The sequence below is a fragment of the Momordica charantia genome, assembly GCF_013281855.1.
Source record: "Momordica charantia cultivar OHB3-1 chromosome 10 unlocalized genomic scaffold, Mcharantia_2.0 BLBB01000010.1, whole genome shotgun sequence".
NCBI classification, from domain to species: Eukaryota; Viridiplantae; Streptophyta; class Magnoliopsida; order Cucurbitales; family Cucurbitaceae; genus Momordica; species Momordica charantia.
Window position 1 is genome coordinate 11433644 of NW_028275158.1, and position 20744 is coordinate 11454387.

General features: G+C 35.1%; 1 protein-coding gene and 1 non-coding gene across 2 annotated transcripts; one reads left to right on the plus strand and one right to left on the minus strand.

Annotated features, from left to right (window-relative positions):
* The first annotated feature begins 4360 nt into the window (after window positions 1–4360).
* Window positions 4361–4467, plus strand: LOC148208538 (small nucleolar RNA R71). Its single transcript, XR_015788625.1, has one exon. It is a non-coding gene; the product is annotated as a small nucleolar RNA R71 (small nucleolar RNA).
* A 9203-nt stretch (window positions 4468–13670) lies between these two features.
* On the minus strand, window positions 13671–14463 carry LOC148208539 (uncharacterized). Its single transcript, XM_088118945.1, has one exon. It carries the CDS (start codon window positions 14406–14408, stop codon window positions 13935–13937), a length of 474 nt encoding a protein of 157 aa, XP_087975071.1. The 5' UTR covers window positions 14409–14463; the 3' UTR covers window positions 13671–13934.
* Between the last annotated feature and the right edge of the window lie 6281 nt (window positions 14464–20744).

The window sequence follows — 20744 nt, forward strand, 5'->3', positions numbered from 1 at the left end:
AAAAACATCACAATTTTTTTTTTTCAAACAATTTGTGACGGTTAAAAAGCGTCACTAAAAGTTCGAAAATGTTTCATTTTTCTCCAAAAAAAAATACATTCTTTTCTTTACCTTTTGTGACATTTTTTTAACCTTTTTTACTGTTGAATAGCATCTCAAAAACCTCAAATTGGAGCGATGTTTCTATAGTAATTTTAGTTTTGGTGGGTTATTAAAAACGTAAGCAATGAAGTCCGTGACGTTGAAAACTCAATGGGCCAATTGCAATAGAAAGTCGAGAGGCCGACATGGTTGGGCGGAGGCATACCAGAAATTTCTCAATGAGCTTAGTTGGTAAGTGACTATCAGATATATCCACCTTTACTTGTGGAATATGGATTTAGAAGGCTTACGAGAAACATTATTAATTTACTTAAAACTTATTGTCAATTCATTTATTTACCACCGCAAGAGTAGGAGTCAAATTCTAATAATTGGTAAGTGACTATCGATATATCCACTTTTAGATTTATTTTCAGACTAACTTAAGTGCCACATATACCATCATTAAATTTTATTTAGACAATTAAATTCGAATGGAAGAATATATCAAAGTAAATAAAAATACAACAATATTGAAAAAATCTGAAAATTTTATTTCACCTATTAAATAGATGAACAACTAATTAATCACTTAAGACTAATCAACAGTTAATTCTATAGATCAAGAATCCTTAATTCTTCAATACCTCTCCCAAACCTAAGTTAGTGGATGTCTCTAATTTTGTTATTGTTTTTATTCAACGCTGCATTTTAATTATTAAACATCTTTCTCGATGAAAAATTTTCGGCGACAAATGTCCCTAATTTGGTCGTAGTTAATTTCACGAAAAAGAAACGTCGCATTAAAATCCCGTATTTCACATAAATTTTTTAGATGAAATAAATTTTGATATGACTTATGCTTTCATCGCGAGTCATGGTCACCAAAATTCAAATTTCATCCATAAGACTTCTGTCGGCGAAATTGAATTTCATTTCGAGTCATGAAAACGAAATTTGAGTTTCGTCACCACAAATTACTTTTGCCAATGCATTTGAATTTTCATCCACATTTTTTTTTCCCGCAAAAATTAAAATTCTTGTCCTAAAATTAAAATTCTTGTACTGAATGGATCGTTGAAAGTAATACTATGGAAAAGCCAACAAGGAGTGATGGACGGCCTTGCAATTATTAACATATTTAATAAATTTTGTATAATTATCATTTTATAAACATTATATAATTTATAAGGTTATTATATTTTACCTATTTTAATTTTAATTTTAACATAATAAAAGAATACATCATTCATTTTAACCTAATAAAAGAATATATCATTTGAAATAATATATTTATCAGAAAAGATGTATATTTTTAATATAATTCTGCATTTTAAAATTTAAAATATGAAAACACTGAAAACATAAACGTTGTTTCTAGAATTTCCATTATTTGGATCACATAACCCCGTGAATCTAGAAACAAGAAAAAAAAAATTTGTATTCACACATTTTCGCCTCATTTGGTAACATTTTAGTTTTTTGTTTTTTATTTTCAATTTATGATAAACATAAGTGTTTTGTAAGTGTACTGGCTTCTCGTTTCCCATTTTTAAGGAACTCTTTTAAAATTATGTAGAAATTTTATAAACAACAAAAATCAAGTTTGTTGTCTCCTAATTCAATTTTTTTCCTCCTCGAAACAGATAAAAGTACTCTTTTACCATTATTGACTTATAAAATGCATAATAAATATCAAGAAATAAATATAACATCAAAACTTCGAATATTTAATTTGAAAAATTAATTTTCATCTAAAACTTTTAATTTAAAATTTTAGACAACAGCAAACAAAAAATAAGAAAAAGTTACTAAGTGCAATTACGTTTTTTCTTGATTGAAAAAGAAGAAACGAAAAACAACAAACGATAAACAACAAGATAAACCAGAAACAAAAACATTACCAAAAAGATCTTCATTTTTCAATTGATTGAATAAAAAATATTTAACTTCTTTAATAAATACAAAAATTTAAAACTCTGAATATAATTGTACCATAAAGGTTTTTTTTTTTTTGGTTTCTAGATTAAAAAAAACACAGGAGGAGGAGGAGAAAAAGAAGAAAGAAAATTCATTCTTTTGATTTACCACTATAAAATTTGTTGAATCTTAATCTTAAACTTTAAATCCCATCAAAGTAAACCTTGAATAAATAGGATTGATTATGTCCTCAAAACTAAATTAAGAAAATACTCCCAAACCAACCAATGAACCCAATAAAATTAAACTACCAAAATGTTCAAGATTATACTATATAAATGTCAAATTAAGCCGTGAAATTACCCAAATCTGACCACAATTTAAGTAGGTAAATTAAGTACTTAAAGTCCAAAAATATAAGTCTAAAAATCGAGCAAAACAAAAAATTGTGTAGTGTTTCGATCTCGAATATATAGTGAGTATTCTATCCACTTTTGTAGTCTTTTAAGACAACATTTGACAATGAATTTAATAGAAATGGACAGTTTTCTCATCCCATCAAGTGCAAACTCTCTGCGGTCTATTCTTGGTACATATAGCTTGATTAACATGCATTGCGAAAAAACATTCCAGTTTGATCAGTTATCAAACTTGTGGGGTGTGTTTCAACCTCGTGTATTGCAAAATAACCCATCTAGGTTTTCCCTTTAGTTGAATCTGTTAAGGATCATATATTGAAAAGAAAAGAGACCTTTCATGGGTTTATAATAGACATGGACTACTCCTCTCATTGCCAATTGGTTTTGAGATGGAATCCATGAATATTAATATGGTATCAGAGCTCAAAATGCTTATGCCTCAAGACTTTACCTTCGCTCATTTTCTTGGAAGTCTTCTAACCAATTATCTGTATAGTAAGTTATATAGAAATAACAACCTGAATGTAAAATCTAGGTTTGTCCTCTTGGTACTCACTGACCATAGAGACCTCAACGGTATTACAACCCTCTCTTAGGTTAATTCTGCTCACCTCTCTCTTCCTTTTATTATCTCTCATTCTATTATTTGTAAATGTGACCCTCTTTGTGATAGTGAGAGCAGTCTATGACTTTTTCCTGTGTTAGGAAAATAATGCAATAAACTAATAATTATCTCAATGACAAATGCACATGATATTTGTTAGCTGATCCTAGATTAGGTTCCGGTTCCAATTAAAGCGGAATTCAAAGTTTAAATGGGAACTTATTTCTTAAAAGAATAGATAAATCAACCTTAAACTTCTAAATGACAACAATAAATAGAGATTATGGAGAAGAAAATTAAACGTCGTATTTATACTAGTTCACTCAATGTGGGCTATGTCCAATTCTCTACTATCGTGTAGGCTCCACTAAAATGTAAGGGATAATCTCCCAAGATTTTTCAAACTCTTTATAATGATTCTACTCAGTTTTCCCTCACACAAAAAACGCTCATAAACCACTCTAGAAGATCTTTCAAGCTCTCTAAAGGGCTATGCAAGTACTGAGCTCTCAAACTCTGTCCTTTTTATGAATTTCTCATGACTCTTATTTGTACATCTCTCAAAGGCCCATCTATCTCTACTTATAGTAGACGACAAAACCGAAACTAAAGAGGAAAAGGTAAAAAAAAAAAGGCTCATTATACTCCATCTGGAACGAGGAAAAATAAATTTCCTCAATGACACTGCCTGATTCTAGATCGCAACTATTTGGTTTTGTATAAAAACATTATTCTTCGACAAATATTCCTTTATCATGCTCTCCATCGAATTAGAGGAACTTGCTACTACCTTTGTACCTTGCTATTTGTTTGGTCCTGAAAAATCATTTGGAATTTTCCGTTCTGCTCAAACTTATTTGCATTTTGTTGTGCTTGATTTCCTTTATCCCCCTCCCCCACCATCAAAGTTAGGGTGTTGCCTCTACCTCGTATTATAAGTGTTAGCATAGGGGTTGTTTATGTTTCCATTAGGATTCCCCAAACAAAACACTAAGGATGGGTTTCCTGGACATGAATTAAATTAATGCTCACCCTCACTGTAAGAACATGAAATAGCCTGTACATTACTGACACCAGTGTAGCAAGTGATGCTCCAAATCTCGGGATTAATCGATGTTAGTACATCATGCTCATGTATTTTTTTCAAGTTCTTTCGAACTGCAACTCTTGAATTCTGACCATCAATAGTTGTTGGGCGAAATTATATTCTCTGAGAATATCAAAGGCCTGATTGTATGATTTAAATAACAAAGCTGTATTTGTCGACCTATCTACTACTAATCTTGTTACCTCATTAAGCCAATTATAATAAGTTTCAATCTAAAGGCACTTGGGCAAGCCATGATGTGGGCATCCTCCTAATGACCGTTTAAATCTTTCCCATTATTCACTCATTGTTTCCTTTGCATTTTGCTGGAAATTATTTATTTCACTTCTGAATTTGCATTCTTGCATGGGGAGAAGTACATAAAAAATTTATCGGCTAAATCACCCCAGGATGTAATGAATTCTGCAGGTAAAGAGTTTAACCAATTTCAAGTACTATCCCGCAACGAATAAGGGAATAACTTCAGCCGCAATACTTTTTTGGATACATCTTGAATTTTAAACGAAACACTCAACTTCAGTAAGTATCTAAACTGAAGATGGGGTCTTAGGAAGCATGCCCGTAGAATTGCCTACAGTGTGGAGCATCTGAAATATGACACAACTAAAATTTCTCTACTTCAATTTTTCGTTCTGCTATAACCATGTTGAAATCATAAAATGTTCGAGTGGCCTACGTTCATATTGCTCTCTGTAACCCCCGTATTCTTATAAGGTATGTTAATAGTTTAAATTGCATGGTTAGATATAGTTAAATTTTTTAAATTTTGTTGATGTTGGAGATTTTCTTAAGCATGTTTTTTTTAAAGAAAAAAGAAGAAAGAAAAAAAGAAAAAAAGGAAGTGAAAAAAAAGAGTAAAATAAAGTTATTTATTTAAGTGCTAACGTGGTTGGTTTTTTTTTTTTTTTTTTTTTTAAGAAAAGAGAGATTAATAATAAAACTCTTATATACAAAATAAAAGGGAAACAAAAGAAAGGAAGGGAAAAAAAAAAAAAAAAAAAAGAGAAAACCTAAACCTAAAGCCTGCCTCCTCAATTTGAAACACCAAATCATTCAAAATTTATTCTTCCACACAAGCCAACAAGTCTCCAATTTGTTCAGTTTATTTGCTACCACAAATCCACGTACTTGGTGATTCTTTGACAACCTCCAATGGCAACAAATTTTGCTAACCTTTCGAATCAAGTATTAAATTCTTTAAGTTAGACGTAAAGATCTATACAATTACCCTCGTTTACTTGTGAGTACTTGATTTAGGTTCAATTACAGACTTTTAATTTCATTCAAAGTTTTCGTTTGGTTGCTGTCGAGGTAAGTGAATCTACTTTCGGAATGACTTTAGGGCTAGGTTGTAAATTTTATATGATGTTTTGAATAGCTATGTCATGAATGTTGTTTGTGAATTGATGGTTATGTGGAATTGTTGTGCTGCATTACAAAATATTTAATTATGAGACGTCATGCATGATAATAAATGTGTAAATGTTGTTTTTATATACGTTTGTGGTAACCACTCATCTGTATTTTTTAAAAAATATTTGTGCATAGACTGAGACTAAAATTGAGGACCTAGATGGGTGAGACATGGCTCTACTGACTGTGTGTCAACTACCATCAGTTAGGGTAGAGCCTTCCAGAAAACCCACCTATATACCATAATGAAATCGGTATTATATATGCAAGGATGTGTTAATTGTCCACATTGGCCAAAAAGGAAAATGAAAAGGAAAATGATATTGACTGATAAAGATTTTGGTCCCACATGATTATGTTATTAACTGATGGTAATTTATGTGTGTATGCATGTCTGACTACGTTAACTGGGTTACTTACTGAGTATTATTTAGGTAATGGCAAGAACATATCAGGCGAGTGACAGGATGTTGCTGAGTGCGCCATGGGGACTACGTCAACATTATTTTTATTTCTACATTCCATGTCAACTTATGTTTCAAGTGTTAGAATTTGGAGATGATGTTTTTTTTTCTTTTCGTTCACAATTTAACTTTTAATAGGAACCGGTTCATTTTGTTTTTTATGGGATCCTAAATAAAGTTTTCTAACTTTTGTAAGTTATGGCATTTTTGTTATGACATACTTATTTATTGCCATTTTTTTTAGAATTTAAAATGTTGAAAGCATGCATATGGTAACATCCCTAGTTAGTCCAAGTCCAAACAAAAAAGTCGAGTCGTTACAGTTGGTATCAGAGCCCAAGTTAATGATCTTGTAGACTTGCTTACATCGGAAACACTAATGTGTCACAATGGTCACGCACGCAAACACTGTGTCACCACCAGGTATGTCTTATGTTTGAACATTATTATTATTATTATTATTTTGTTTTAAATGAAAAGTGTAGCATGCATAAGAAGTAGACAAGACTATGTTGCTTTGTGATATCTTTGATGTTTTATGGTTGTGATAGTAGACTAAGTTATCCCTGTTATGGTTATTAGATTACTCCACGTAAAAGAAGATCTATGAGACTGGGTGGGCTTGGTGGAGGTGCAAACCTTGAGACAGTGGTTCAATCTCCTAGTCAGACGGAAATTCCACCAATGGTTCAACTTCCTGGTCAGATGGAGAATCCACCAATGGGTCAAACTTCTGGACAGTTAGAGCCTACTATAGCGTCGTCTTTAATGATGGAGACTTTCCAAACACTGTTTCAAACGATAGTCTACAACCAAATGACTTAGTTGGCTCAGGATCAAGGGAGCATGTCAACAAAGGCTAAATATCTACGAGATTTTAAGAAGTACGACACTCACTCTTTTGATGGACTATCTGTAGATTTGACGTTGGCAGAGGCTTGGTTGTCATCGATAGAGACTATCTCTCATTACATGAGGTGTCCGGAGGAACAAAAAGTGCAGTGTGTAGTCTTTATGCTGAAAGATGATGCCTTTTTGTGGTGGGAGTGTGCCAAGAGGTCTATTGATGTGAGTGGAGGCCCGGTCACATGGTTGCAGTTCAAGGAGGCTTTCTTTCAACAATATTACCCAACGATCACCCGGTTTAGGAAACAAGCGGATTCGAACTTGAAGCAAGGCAATAGATGAGTGACAAATATGAGAGGGAATTCACAAAATTGTCATGTATTACCTCTGAGTTGGTAGATACAAAGGCCAAGAAGAGTGAACAATTTATTATGGGTTTGAAGGATGAGATTCGAGGCTTTGTAGCTACTCTTTTTCCACCAGACTATGCTACAACACTTCGAGCGACTGTATTGATTGACAACCATTCAGCAAATGGATTCCAAATGCCTCCTAAATCAGGGTCATCCTCAGGACAAAAGAGAAAATTTGATGATACATCGTTAAACTTACACTAATATCAGTGTACTTCTAACAAGATGAACCAGGCTCAAGTTCGAAGACAACAACCGAACTTACAACAAGGCCCTAATTATGAAAAACCAGTATGCAGTACTTGTGGGAAGTGTCATTGGGGGTGATGTTTATCGAGAACCAAGGTATGTTTTAAATGTGGCCAGGAGGGGCATGTGGCATTAAATTCCCTCAAAGAAATACTGCTAGTGGTGCAAACCAACTCTTGAATTAAAACCATGCAACTACAGGAAATTTAAGTCGATAGCATGTCAAGGTGTTCGCCACTACATGTTAGGAAGCTGAGAACTCAACTGTCATAGTGACAAGTAGGCTCCCTATTCTTGATCACTATGCGTTGGTATTGTTTGATTCAGGTTCTACACGCTCTTTTATATTTGTCTCATTTGTGAATCAAGCTAAGTTAGAGTTGGAACTGTTGGGATACATGTCAGTTTCCACCCCAACAGAGGTGATTATGTTATCTAGTGAGACAGTAAAAGGCTGTCAAGTGTTGGTATCAGATCACTTATTGGATGTGACACTAATAGTCTTGGATATGAGTGATTTTGATATTATCCTTGGTATAGAATGGTTGGCCGCAAACATGCAAACGTTGACTGTTATCATAAAGAAGTCATTTTTAAACAACCGTCGAGGACAAGCTTAAAATTTAAGGGATTTCATTCTAAGTCATTCTTACAATGGTCTAAGCGTTGAAAGCAAAGAAGTTGATCAATTAAGGAGCATGGGGCTTGCTGGCTAGTGTGGTTGACACTAGATGTACTACGGTTACAGTGGCTTTAGTATTCGTGGTTAGGGACTTCGTAGATGTGTTCCCTGAGGATCTTCCAGGATTACCACCAATTCGAAAGGTGGATTTCAGCATCGAACTTGAACTAGGGACAACTCTCATCTCTAAGGCTCCATAGAATGGCACTAATGGAGTTGAAAGAGCTCAAGGCAAAAATATAGGAATTATTGGATAAAGGCTTCATAATTCGTAGTGTTTCTCCGTGGGGTGCACCAATTTTGTTTGTGAAGAAGAAAGATAGGTCAATGCAACTATGTATCGACTATAGAGAACTGAACAAGGTGGCGATAAAGAATAAGTACCCTCTACCTCGGATCGATGATCTCTTTGATCAACTTCAAGGAGCAATTGTGTTTTCCAAGATCGACTTGCGATCAGGATATCACCAGTTGAAAATAAAAAAGGAAGATATCCCAAAAACGGCTTTCAGGTCTAGGTATGGGTATTATGAATTCATTGTAGTGTCTTTTGGACTGACAAATGCACCAGCAGTTTTCATGGATTTAATGAACTGAGTTTTTAAGGAGTTTCTCGATACCTTCGTGATTGTTTTCATTGACGATATTTTAGTTTATTCTAAAACGAACACAGAACATGAGGAACACCTTAGGCGAGTGTTGACAACTCTAAGAGTGAATAAGTTATATGCCAAAATCACTAAATGTGAGTTTTGGTCGCAGCAGGTGTCCTTCTGGACATATGGTGTTAAAAGACAAAGTTGCAGTAGATCGAGCAAAGGTGGGAGTAATGACCAATTGGTGTCGTCTATCTACTGTCAGTGAGGTACGTACTTTTTTGGGACTAGCAGGTTATTACCTTTGATTTGTGCAGGATTTATCAAGCATAGTCACACCTCTAACTCAATTAACTCGGAAGGGCAACTCGTTTGTTCGGAGTGAAGCTTGTGAGTCAAGTTTCCAACAAGTAGAAGCTGGTTTCAGTTCCAGTGCATAATGTGCCAGATGGAATAGAAGATTTCGTTATACAGCAATGCTTCTAAGAAGGGGCTAGGTTGTGTTTTGATGCAACGTGGTAAAGTTATTGCTTATGCCTCTCGTCAATTAAAGAACCATGAACGAAATTATCCTACCCACGATTTGGAGTTAGCAGCAGTGGTCTTTGGTTTGAAAATTTGGAGACTATTGCCTATATAGAAAGAATTTAAATCTTTACAGACCATAAAAGCTTAAAGTACTTTTTCACTAGAAGGAGTTAAATATGAGACAACGAAGGTGGCCTGAGTTAGTGAAAGATTATGACTATGAAATTTTGTACCATCCAAGTAAAGCAAACGTAGTTGTAGATGCCTTAAGTAGGAAGACAGCCCACACATCAGCCTTGATCACCACCCAGACCCATATACTTCATGATTTGGAATGTGCGGAGATAATAGTTGTAGTGGGTGAGGTTACTACACCGTTGGTGCAGTTGTTAGTTAAGCCAACTTTGAGACAAAAAATTATTGACGCTCAAAAGGGAGATCCAAATCTTGTGAATAATTTTCGTCAAGTAGAGTCAGGGCAAATAAATGAGTTCTCAATTTCTTCAGACTTTAAACTTCTATATCAAGGGCATCTGTGTGTGATTAAAGATGTCGACCTCAAGAATGAGTTTTTGATTGAAGCCCAAAGTTATCCATTCTTGATACATCCTGGAAGTACAAATTAAGAAGTATCAAGACTAAGGCAATATTATTGCTGGCATAACATGAAGAAAGATATAGCAGACTTTGTAAGTAAATGTTTGGTTTAGTAGTAGGTGAAGGTGCTAAGACGGAAACCAACAGGTTTGTTCCAACTATTGAGTGTGCCAGAGTGGAAATGAGAATACATATCTATGGATTTCATTACAGGGTTGCCTAGGATAGCTAAGGGCTACATCGTAATATGAGTCATTATTGTCAAACTCACGAAGTGAGCGCATTTCTTTCCTGGAAATTCTACTTACCATGTAGAAAGGTGGGTACAGTTGTATCTAGAGGAGATAGTGAGATTGCATGAGGTGCAAGTTTCGATTGTCTTTGATAGAGATCCTCGTTTCACATCCAACTTTAGGCGAAGTTTACAGAAAGCCTTAGGTACTCGTTTGGAACTCAGTATAGCCTTTCATGCACAAACGGATGATCAAACTGAGAGGTTGAACCAAACCTTAGAAGATATGTTGCGAGCTTCTATGTTGGATTTTGGAGGAAGCTGGGACACTCATTTGCATCTAATAGAGTTTACTTATAACAACAGTTAGCAAACAACTACATGCATGGCACCATATGAAGCTATTTATGGAAAGAAGTGGAGGTCTCCTATTTATTGGGATGAGGTAAGTGAGCACTGGTTGTTAGGACTCGAGTTGGTCCAGATCACAAACGAAGTTATTCAAAAAATTATAGCAAGAATGCAAACAGCGCATAGTAGATAGAAAAGTTATGTTGATACAAGACAAAAAGACCTAGAGTTTTTAGTAGGTGATCATGTATTTCTTAAGGTAGCTCCTGTGAGAAGAGTTTTGAGGTTTGGAAAAAAAGGGAAACTTAGTCCACGCTTTACTGGACCATTTGAAGTTTTGGAGTGGATTGGCCCTATAGCTTATCGATTGACTTTACTGTATTCTCTCTCAACAGTTCAGACTTTCTTTCATGTGTTCATGCTAAGGAAATACATAGGGGATCCATCTCACATAATTGACCACAAGCCATTGTATTTGAGTGAGAACTTCAATTAGGAAGAGAAACGAAGACAAATTTTTGAAATAGCTCTAGTAAAATTCTTTGGCAAAATCACCAGCTTGAGGAAGCAATGTGGGAACGGGAAGATGAAATGAATGCTAGGTATCCCGAACTTTTTCAAGACTAGCAACTTTCGAGGATGAAATTCCTTAAGGTAGGGAGATTGTAACACCTCGTATTCTTATAAGGTATTTTAATAGTTTAAATTGTATGATTAGTGTTGCAGAATTTGATAACCGCAAGTGTACGGATCAAGTTTTAATATAGTTGATAAGCAAATATCGATACCATCCTCAATATTGGGTCTCTAAATCACCTCAAATAACACAAATACTTTTGCCCAATTTTATTTAGAAATTCAAATTGGAATGTTGGAATATGATTAAAGTAAATCAACATAAACTATTAAAGAATGTAAAATCAATGGGAAGAACGATCTTAGAAAATAGATTTCACAGATTGAATTTATGAACTAATTATTTAATTAATCAAGATTGAACAGATTACCAATACTATAGGCCAAAAGCTCTCAAATCTCAAGTGCCTCTTCCGAACGCAAGCCAAGTCTCCTTATTAAATTACTAAACCAATATCCCTATCTAGTTTTGTAATAAGTACAGATTGTAACGAACAAATCTCTTAATGACCTCTAAAGGAATTGTAAATCTCCCGATCTTAAAACCATTTCAATTATGAATCTTAGTTCTCAACTCTCAGCTACCTCTCCCGAGCGTAAGATTTTAAGTCTAAGATCAATTAATCTGTGGCCAGTAGATTAAATGCATGAAGTAAAGAGAAACATAAATAGAATAATCAAATGCATTCAATCAAGAAAATCAATTAATCAATCCATAAATGTCAATGACTACATCAATCCTTAAACAAGTAGATTTAGCTAATCAGGTTCATGATTAATCTAACAAAATAAAGAAAATAGATACTAAGTAAATATGTCGTATTGATTGACTGTCCCCCGCTCAATACTCATATTTACCCCTCCAACCTAGAAATTTTAAATTTTAAAGGTTAGAAAAACTAGTAAATTTTAGAATCTACATTAACAAAATTTTAATATTTCTTTATTTATCTACTTTCAAATTTTGATTTCAAAATATAGAGCATCAATTTTTAAATAGATTTGAGTGTTTAAATTTTATTGTTCAATAAGTTACAATTGATTCTCTATAGTTAAGGTTTATTTTTTCTAATATAATTTTTAAATGAGATTTTAGTGGTTTGAAATCCTTAAAATTAAGTACATATACCTAATTTGTACGGAACGTATATTTGTCTAAAATATTATTCAGCGTTCCAAAAAAATCTTCACTTAGTCATTTATGCAATATGTAATACGTTTGACCATTTTTTAAAAGGTCGTATCTATTTTGGTCATTCCTACTGTTGCCCCTACTTAATATGGCTAACACGTAGTTCAATAATTTTCCTACCACACAAATTAAGGACTCAACTAATGCCCATACAAATCTGTCTCACACATAAAATCTCTCTCATACAAATCAGTCTCACACATAAAATCTCTCTTAGACTCGTATGATCTCTTCGTAGTCACCTAAGTGAAACAAGTGGGAGGATTTGGCACAAAAGTTTCATCTTGCCCTCAATGTGAAATAGTGGAAATTGTTGCTTCCTCTTCCTTGTGTTCCATCCAAAATCGATTATCATTTTAGTTCACCCAATATAATTTATTGTTGTTATTGCATGTTCTCAATTTTATGAATTTAAAATTCTTATCATTATTATTATGTCCATATAATTAATAATATTTTAATGATATATTTTTTATATTTTGTCAATTTTTTAACAGTATAATAAAAATTTCGATTCATCCCTTGTGTTGATGTCAAATCTAGACATATAAAAATATCGATGGAAATATCAATATGTGTCGATGAAAGTTCAGTACCTTAATTTCCCGGCCTAGTACCATGTTGGAAGTTTTAGTTAAACAATCCACAAGAACCAATGTCCTATCCTTGCCTTTTGAGCAAGAAAAACCTTCAATAAGATCACTAAAAGATTTTCAAAGAAATTTGAGAATAGGTAAAGGTTGATGAAGCCCAAAAATACTTATTATTACTCTAACGAAGTGAAGCTGAGTAATACAGGAGGGACAATTGATACGTCGTCTTAGTTTGTCATATTATTTAAAATATATATAAAATAGTTTAGACTTTGTTAGTACCCTCCTAATTTTTAAAATTGGAAAATTATATATATAAGAAAAATAAGGATCTAAAATTTTGGCCTCGTCCTCCGAATTTTTATTGCTCTAGCTTACATATCCAAGTAATTTTGTAAGTCTGATAATTCACAACAAAATTCAACAATAATAATAGTAGTAATAAAAGCAAGAAAAATAATTTAAAAATGTTATTATTGACGCCCCCTTAATAAGCTAACTTTTGCATCTTTTATTTATTGGAAGGATTTTTTTTTTTTTTTAATTCTGGACATAGGAGGGCTCGAAGTTGATTTTTGGATGTCAATCCCCAAATCTCAGAGTGCACGAACACCCTAGGTGCTATTATTTATTGGAGAGATTAAATTTATTATATTAATAAATATGCATGCGAATTTGACCATAGCCGAAAAGATATTAATTGCTATGTGGAGTCCTTAAATTTGAAACTAGGGTTTCATCATTGGTAATCCAATCAGAGTCAAGAGAATGATAAACTTTGAACACAACTGACATTTTGCCCTCTCTTTCTCCATAAATGAACTGTGAGAATCAAAATTCAAATTTTAAAATCTCACTTTTTTCTTCGGATGAAATTAAAATTAGAAATATGAGAAATAGTGGGTGAAAATAGAATACAATACTTAAGCATATGAAATTAACGTTTTTCAAACAACAAACACGATACAACTTAGAGGTCACTGTTTTCCTTTGTAGTAAAATTTTGTTCTTCAAGGAAGTATTCCACCTCCAAATCCACCTCCGGCACCGGCGCCTCCTCCGAACCCACTGCCACCCCCAAGTCCACCTCCGCTGCCGCCACCAAAACCTCCACCTCCTCCAGCTCCACCGCCACCACCAAGTCCTCCTCCTGCACCGGCCCCTCCTCCGAACCCGCCACCAGCTCCGCCACCAATGCCACCACCTCCTCCTAGTCCACCGCCACCTCCTCCTCCGAACCCACCTCCAGCACCACCACCGGCACCACCGCCAGCGCCTCCGCCAAATCCAGATCCTCCACCAAAACCACCGCCTAGCCCTCCACCGCCGCCTCCGCCGAACCCTCCACCGCCTCCACCACCGCCAAATCCGGGACGGTGGAAGAATTTCTGGTCGTGAAAAGAGGTAGTAGTGAGCTTTCGAGCCCAAGAAGTGGTGCAGAGAAAAGCAGAAAGAAGCACAAGAAAGAGAATCTTGGAAGCCATTGAGGAGTGGAGTAGAGGTAGAGTTGGGGTTTGGATGATTGGATGAGAAGTGAGGGACTCGTTTTATAGACAGAAAAAGCAAACGGTTGAGAGAGGGCTTTAAATTGGGTCATTTTCTCATCCATAAACCGTAGCACCCAAAGCCAGTGTCATTAATTAATGGCCACACCCAAATTGTTCAAGAAGAAGCAGTCCAATATTCATGCCAGCTTTGACTTTATTTTCATCAATTAATTAATATATATAGAAAATAGAAATAATAGTCAACCCATTCACACGCTATCTGATCATGAGATCAATATATATTGATTTGTATTTTCTGTCTTAAATTATTAATTTGGATGGACTTATCTCTACTTTTTCATCCCTCCCTCTCGAGACTTGTGGCTTTCATAGTATTGCTTTAACAGCTACCCTTTCAAACCATTCTACATTTTCACTTTTCTAATATAATGTTAAAAACAAATACATGTATGGGTTGCTGTAACCCTCATAAGTTTTTTCTTTTGGTTTTGTCCTCAAAATAGGAATGGAGATAATTTTCTTCACCTATATATAATAGATTGTCCCTTTCCTTAACCAAATATACGACACTTTCCTATTCTCACTGAGCCATAATCACCTGTAGTAAGAGATGAGAACCAACGTCTGTCTGAAGCAACATGCAGTGATGCTGTAGTGTCAACAACCCAATGGTCTACAGATATATTCCTCTGAACACAAGCCAGAAATTCTTCAATTCGTTCTTCTCCTATTTCAACGTTTGTAGAATTATTCCCCTTCTCAAAATCTTCTTTGAACTTTCTACAAAAGTGTTTAACGTGTCCCTTCTTATGGCAGTAATAACACTCCACTTCCTCACTGGAACTCCCACTATCCTATTATATTTTTGCTGCTGCTTCCCATTGTAATTCATCTTTGCCTCCCCTTTGTTCTGCAAACCCTACAACTCTTATACCACTTGTTGGGAAATTAACGGTCCTATATAATTCTCTCTTCCACAAAAAATATCCAAACACAACCACTATATGCAAATAGAAAGAAAAATTATAAAGCACAAGATAAACGACACATCAGATTATATATACTGGTTCAGTACTCGCCCTTGTGTCTTTGTTAATCCCTAGAAAAGGAGGAAAGTGGTGAGTATTAAAAATACCAAGAAAGTTTCCTAACTAACGGGGTCAGATATACATACACATACATAAGGTAACATGAATACGTGGGACCTAAATCTTTATCAGTCAAATTATTTTCCTTTTGACCAATGTGAGCAATTAACCCAACCTTACACAGACGATACCAACTCCATTATGGTACATAGTTGGGTTTACTGAGAGACTCTACCCAACTGATGGTAGTTGGCACCTAGTCAGTAGAGCCAAGTCTCACTCAGCTAAGTCCTCGATTTCAGTCTTGTCTGTGTATTACAGTAGGATAGTTTTCCACAAACTTTTAATATTAAAAAAAAACATTTTCACATTCATGATCATGCATGAGGTCCCATAATTGAACATTATGTAATGCAGCACAATAATTTTCACATAATATTTCATTCACAAACAACATCTATCGTATAGTCATTACAAACATCATATAAAATTTCGAACCTAGCCCTAAGCATTTCGAAAGAAGAACCACTTACTTCAATAGCAAAACCAAAAATGATTATTGGATCAATCTACCAAAGCTTTTTGGCTCAACCTAAATCAATTCATAAAAAAAGAAAATTAAAACAAAATAAATAAAATTTTCGAATCCTGATTTGTAATTTAAGAGGACAAATAGTTGGAGGAGAATATCAAACCAGAAATTTGTTGTAGCTTATTGACGAGGAGCAATTTCAATTACCGACTTCGTGCTTGAGAGGAAAACATAATTGAATTAACCATGCAAGAATAAGAATGAAGATAAGATGGGAGTGTGGCGCACTGGCAAAACAAGAAGAACGCAAAAAAAAAAAAGCTTTTCAATCTTGTAAACAAACCCCCTCAATTTTGACTTTGTCAAAGTTGTATTGGTTTAATTTTTTTTTCTTTAATTCTACATGGCATAACCTTCTTCTTCTTTTTTTATTATTTTATTTTTTTAATATATATATATATGTTCTCTTTAAATTTTATTAATTATTAATATTTTTCCTTTTCTTTTTAGGTAATTTAAAAGAAAACATCTAAGCTTACCACCTTTAAGTAAAGTTTATATAATCTATCAATATTTAAATTTAAACTACTAAAATACATTAAAAAAAACTATGGAGCATTACATTTGACCTCTCTCCTCCTATACGAGCCTTCCTATATCAAAGCTAAGGCTTTGAAATTTTGTAGCTCTTTTATGTAGTCCAAGATCTCCAACTTTGAATCTCTAAGGTTTGACTCTTGAGTTGTGGTATCGTGTACTTTACGTTGTAGGGTCAAAAAGTTTTCCTTTTTTCTTCTAGGAGGTCAAGATTAACAAGCAATGCCATGTTATTTGTTTGTTCACCAAAATTTTCAACTTATGTATAGTTAGACCGATCTCCACAAGTACCATAGGTTCAGAGATTCATTCCAAGTAGCGTCCAATTCATCTCCCAATTCCCTTGAAAGGCACTGATCAACGAACCTGCTTATTTGTTGGGATTATGGAGTCAAAACAGGAAAAACACGTCCTATGAAGAAAATGATTTTTCAACACTATTACAAATTCCTACAGGCAGTAGGATGTTGTTGCCTTATAAGGATTACAATATTGTTTTCCTATAATAATTAGGATATTTGGCCTCTTATAAATAGAGCCCTTACGCTAAGGTTTCATTTGTACATAATCCAAATAAAAGGGACTTGAGTGGTTGTGGGCAGTGTTGAAAAGGATTCTGTATCCAGTGGGTTTAGTGAGTGTTTTTCATTCCTGTACCTAAGTATAGTGTGTTATAATACTTAGAAGCTAGAGGACTTTTGTTGGGACCTCTAGGGGATATTTTTGGGGAGAGTTTTGTATTCTAATCTTTAAACAATTATTAGTGAATTACCCACATGTGAGTGGAAGACTGGACGTAGCCCTTAATGGTGAACCAGTATAATTTGCTATGTCGTTATTCTTGTGCTTTTACAGTTTTCTTCCTATTTTCATATATTTTGGTTGTGTTTGGAAATTTCTGTGGAAGATGAAATTATTCAGGGTCTTCAATTTCCCAACAAGTGGTATCAGAGCTGTAAGGTTGCAGCATCATGGGTGATAGATATCAAGCACACTATTATTATGAAGGGGTCCTGAAGTTCAATGGAGAGAATTTCAGTTTTTGGAAGATCCAGGTAAAGGATCTTCTTACATGCAAGAAGATACACAAGACTTTGGGAGAGAGACCATAGGGATGGTAGACAAGGATTGGAATGAGATGGATGAGCAGGCCGTTGCCAACATTAGAATGGCGTTATCAATGAATGTTTGTAGTTTGGTGGCGAAAGAGACTACAGCGAAAGATTTGTTGAAGGACTTGCAAGACAGGTATGAAAAACCTTCTGCTAACACAAAAATACTTCTATGGACGAAGTATTTTAATATCCACATGGAGGAGGGAACTTCGGTGAATTCTCACATTAATGAACTCACTGATATCTTGAACAAGTTAGAAGGGATGGGTGTCAAGATTGACGAGGAGGTGAAAGCTATGAGCTTGTTGACGTCTTTGCCTAACAATTGGGAGACAATAAAGACCGTGGTGTCGAATTCGCTAGGGGAAAATAGCTTGAAATTTACAGCTATTTGTGATGCCGCCGTATCTGAGGAAGCCCGGAGAAAATTAGGGAAAATGTCTGCATCTACTTCAGGGGCAGAAACCGAGGTTGAATCAGCTTTGGTAGCTCAGAACAAAGGGAAGGCAAAGATGAGTTACAATGGGAAACAGCAGCAGAGATATAGTAGGGGTAGTGGGAGTTCCAGTGGAGAAGTAGAGTGTTATTACTGCCACAAGAAGAGATACATTAAACGCTTTTGCAGGAAGTTTAAAGAAGATCTTGAGAAGGGGAACACTACAGCAAATGTTGTAACAGAAGAAGAACGGATTGAAGAGTTTCTAGCTTGTGTTCAGAGGAACATATCTGTAGATCAGTGGGTGGTTGACACTGCAGCATCCGCGCACGTTGCTTCAGACAGACGTTGGTTCTCATCTCTTACTATAGGTGATTATGGCTCAGTGAAGATGGGGAATGAGAGTATCTCCAAGGTGAGAGGAATTGGAGATGTTTGTTTGAAGACAGGCAAAGGGGACGAGTTGGTGCTACGAGGTGTTAGGTATATTCCTAGCTTCAGATTTAATTTGTTATCCGCAGAGAAGCTAGATGACGATGGCTACAACAATGAGTTTAGTGGGGGTTGCTGGAAGCTTAAGAGGGAATCCAGGGTGGTGGCAACAGGCCACAAGAGATCTAATGTGTCAGAATTTGGGGTTGCCAAGGGTTCACTGAGACAGACGATGCACAGAGTAACTGCAGATGGTTTAGGGCGAGACCTTAGAGGACCAGCAGCATTGATGGCCAGAACAGATCAAAATAATCTGCCATCAGCTCAAGTAAAACAGTTGAGAAGTACAGAAAAGGGAAACAGGAATTTGATAAGTCATCGAGTTCATACCTCAGCTGTCAGACGTTCAAGCGAGCTGGTGAAGTCGCATAGGCGAATTAGTGCATTGAAGGATACGAGTTTTGTTTCTAGTGTGGCGACAGACTTGGGTGGGAACGCCAAGTCATTATGGGAATCTTCCTTCAGAGGTCGTTGGGTTCGATCGAGAAAGGAAGTAATAGGGACTACTTAGATCAAGTAGGAGTACGTGGCTATGTCTCTAAGTCTGGGGGACAAGACCACGTAGATTGCTCAGTCTCGGGGCAATCACAAACAGATGCTTGGGTAGGGCCAAGCAGTATTAATCAGTTCGTTGATATAGGAGTCAGAACTGTGCCTTGACAGAGGGTGTCAAGATGATGGAACACTGTTGATGCAGTGGGAGGCAGAGAATTGTCGCTTTGTCTCCAAGTGGGAGATTGTTGGGATTATGGAGCCAAAACAGGAAAAACACATGTCCTATGAAGAAAATGATTTTTCAACACTATTACAAATTCCTACAGGCAGTAGGATGTTGTTGTCTTATAAGGATTACAATATTGTTTTCTTATAATAATTAGGATATTTGGCCTCTTATAAATAGAGCCCTTATGTTAAGGTTTCATTTGTACATAATCCAAATAAAAGGGACTTGAATGGTTGTCGACAGTGTTGAAAAGGATTATGTATCCCGTGGGTTTAGTGAGTGTTTTTCATTCTTGTACCTAAGTATAGTGTGTTATAATACTTAGAAACTAGAGGACTTTTGTTGGGACCTCTAGCGGATATTTTTGGGGAGAGTTTTGTATTCTAATCCTTAAACAATTATTAGTGAATTACCCACATGTGAGTGGAAGACTGGACGTAGCCCTTAATGGTGAACCAGTATAATTTGTTGTGTCGTTATTCTGTGCTTTTACAGTTTTCTTCCTATTTTCATATATTTTGATTGTGTTTGGAAATTTATGTAGAAGAGAAAATTATTCAGTGTCTTCAATTTTCCAACATTATTCGTGGTGTGCAATTGCCCTTTTTCCTCAGGTTTGAATCATCCCATGTCTTGAAAATTCGAAAAGCACACTCTATGATGCCCATTAATGTCTTGTTCTGTAATATGAAAAATACGATTCCTATACTCCCAAATTTTACAAAATATAATTTGTGCTTTTCCTCATTTGCCCGTGTCCAATGCCAGTCGTAGTAGTCCTTGGAACTCTAGCCGACCCTTTTCAAACAAACAGAATGAACATTAGTGTTGAAATAAATGTTCCATATATCGCCTACAAACATGCAATTCAAAAAAATATGTGCCATTGACTCTGCCTCCTTTTAGTAGAAGGTACATCCTTGATTTATGTTGAGATACTGATAAATGAATTAAATTATCCAACCCATCAGCTTAAGCTTTTCGATTGAGTGATGATTTATTCATTTTAACATGGTATCAGAGGGGAAGGTCCTGTGTTCGAACCCCTATACTTTTGGCCTAACCCTTTTTGAAAAGTTTTATCCCCCATACTATGCTTCTCCAAGCATATAAGGATGGGTTAAATATATTATGGAATAAGGGCCATAACATTTCAACGCTTTCCTACGAATAAAATCATTTACGATACCAAAGATGGCAACTGGTCGAGCAGCATTCTAAATTAAATTTATAATTAAAAACTAATATAAATAAAAAACAATATTATAGTATACATATTATATGAAAAACATTAGCCTCTACAATTTTGGGTCTTAGATGGTTGTTGG

Excerpts from the sequence above, each read along its gene's own strand:
- LOC148208539 (XM_088118945.1), bottom strand. The coding sequence starts at position 14,408 with ATGGCTTCCAAGATTCTCTTTCTTGTGCTTCTTTCTGCTTTTCTCTGC.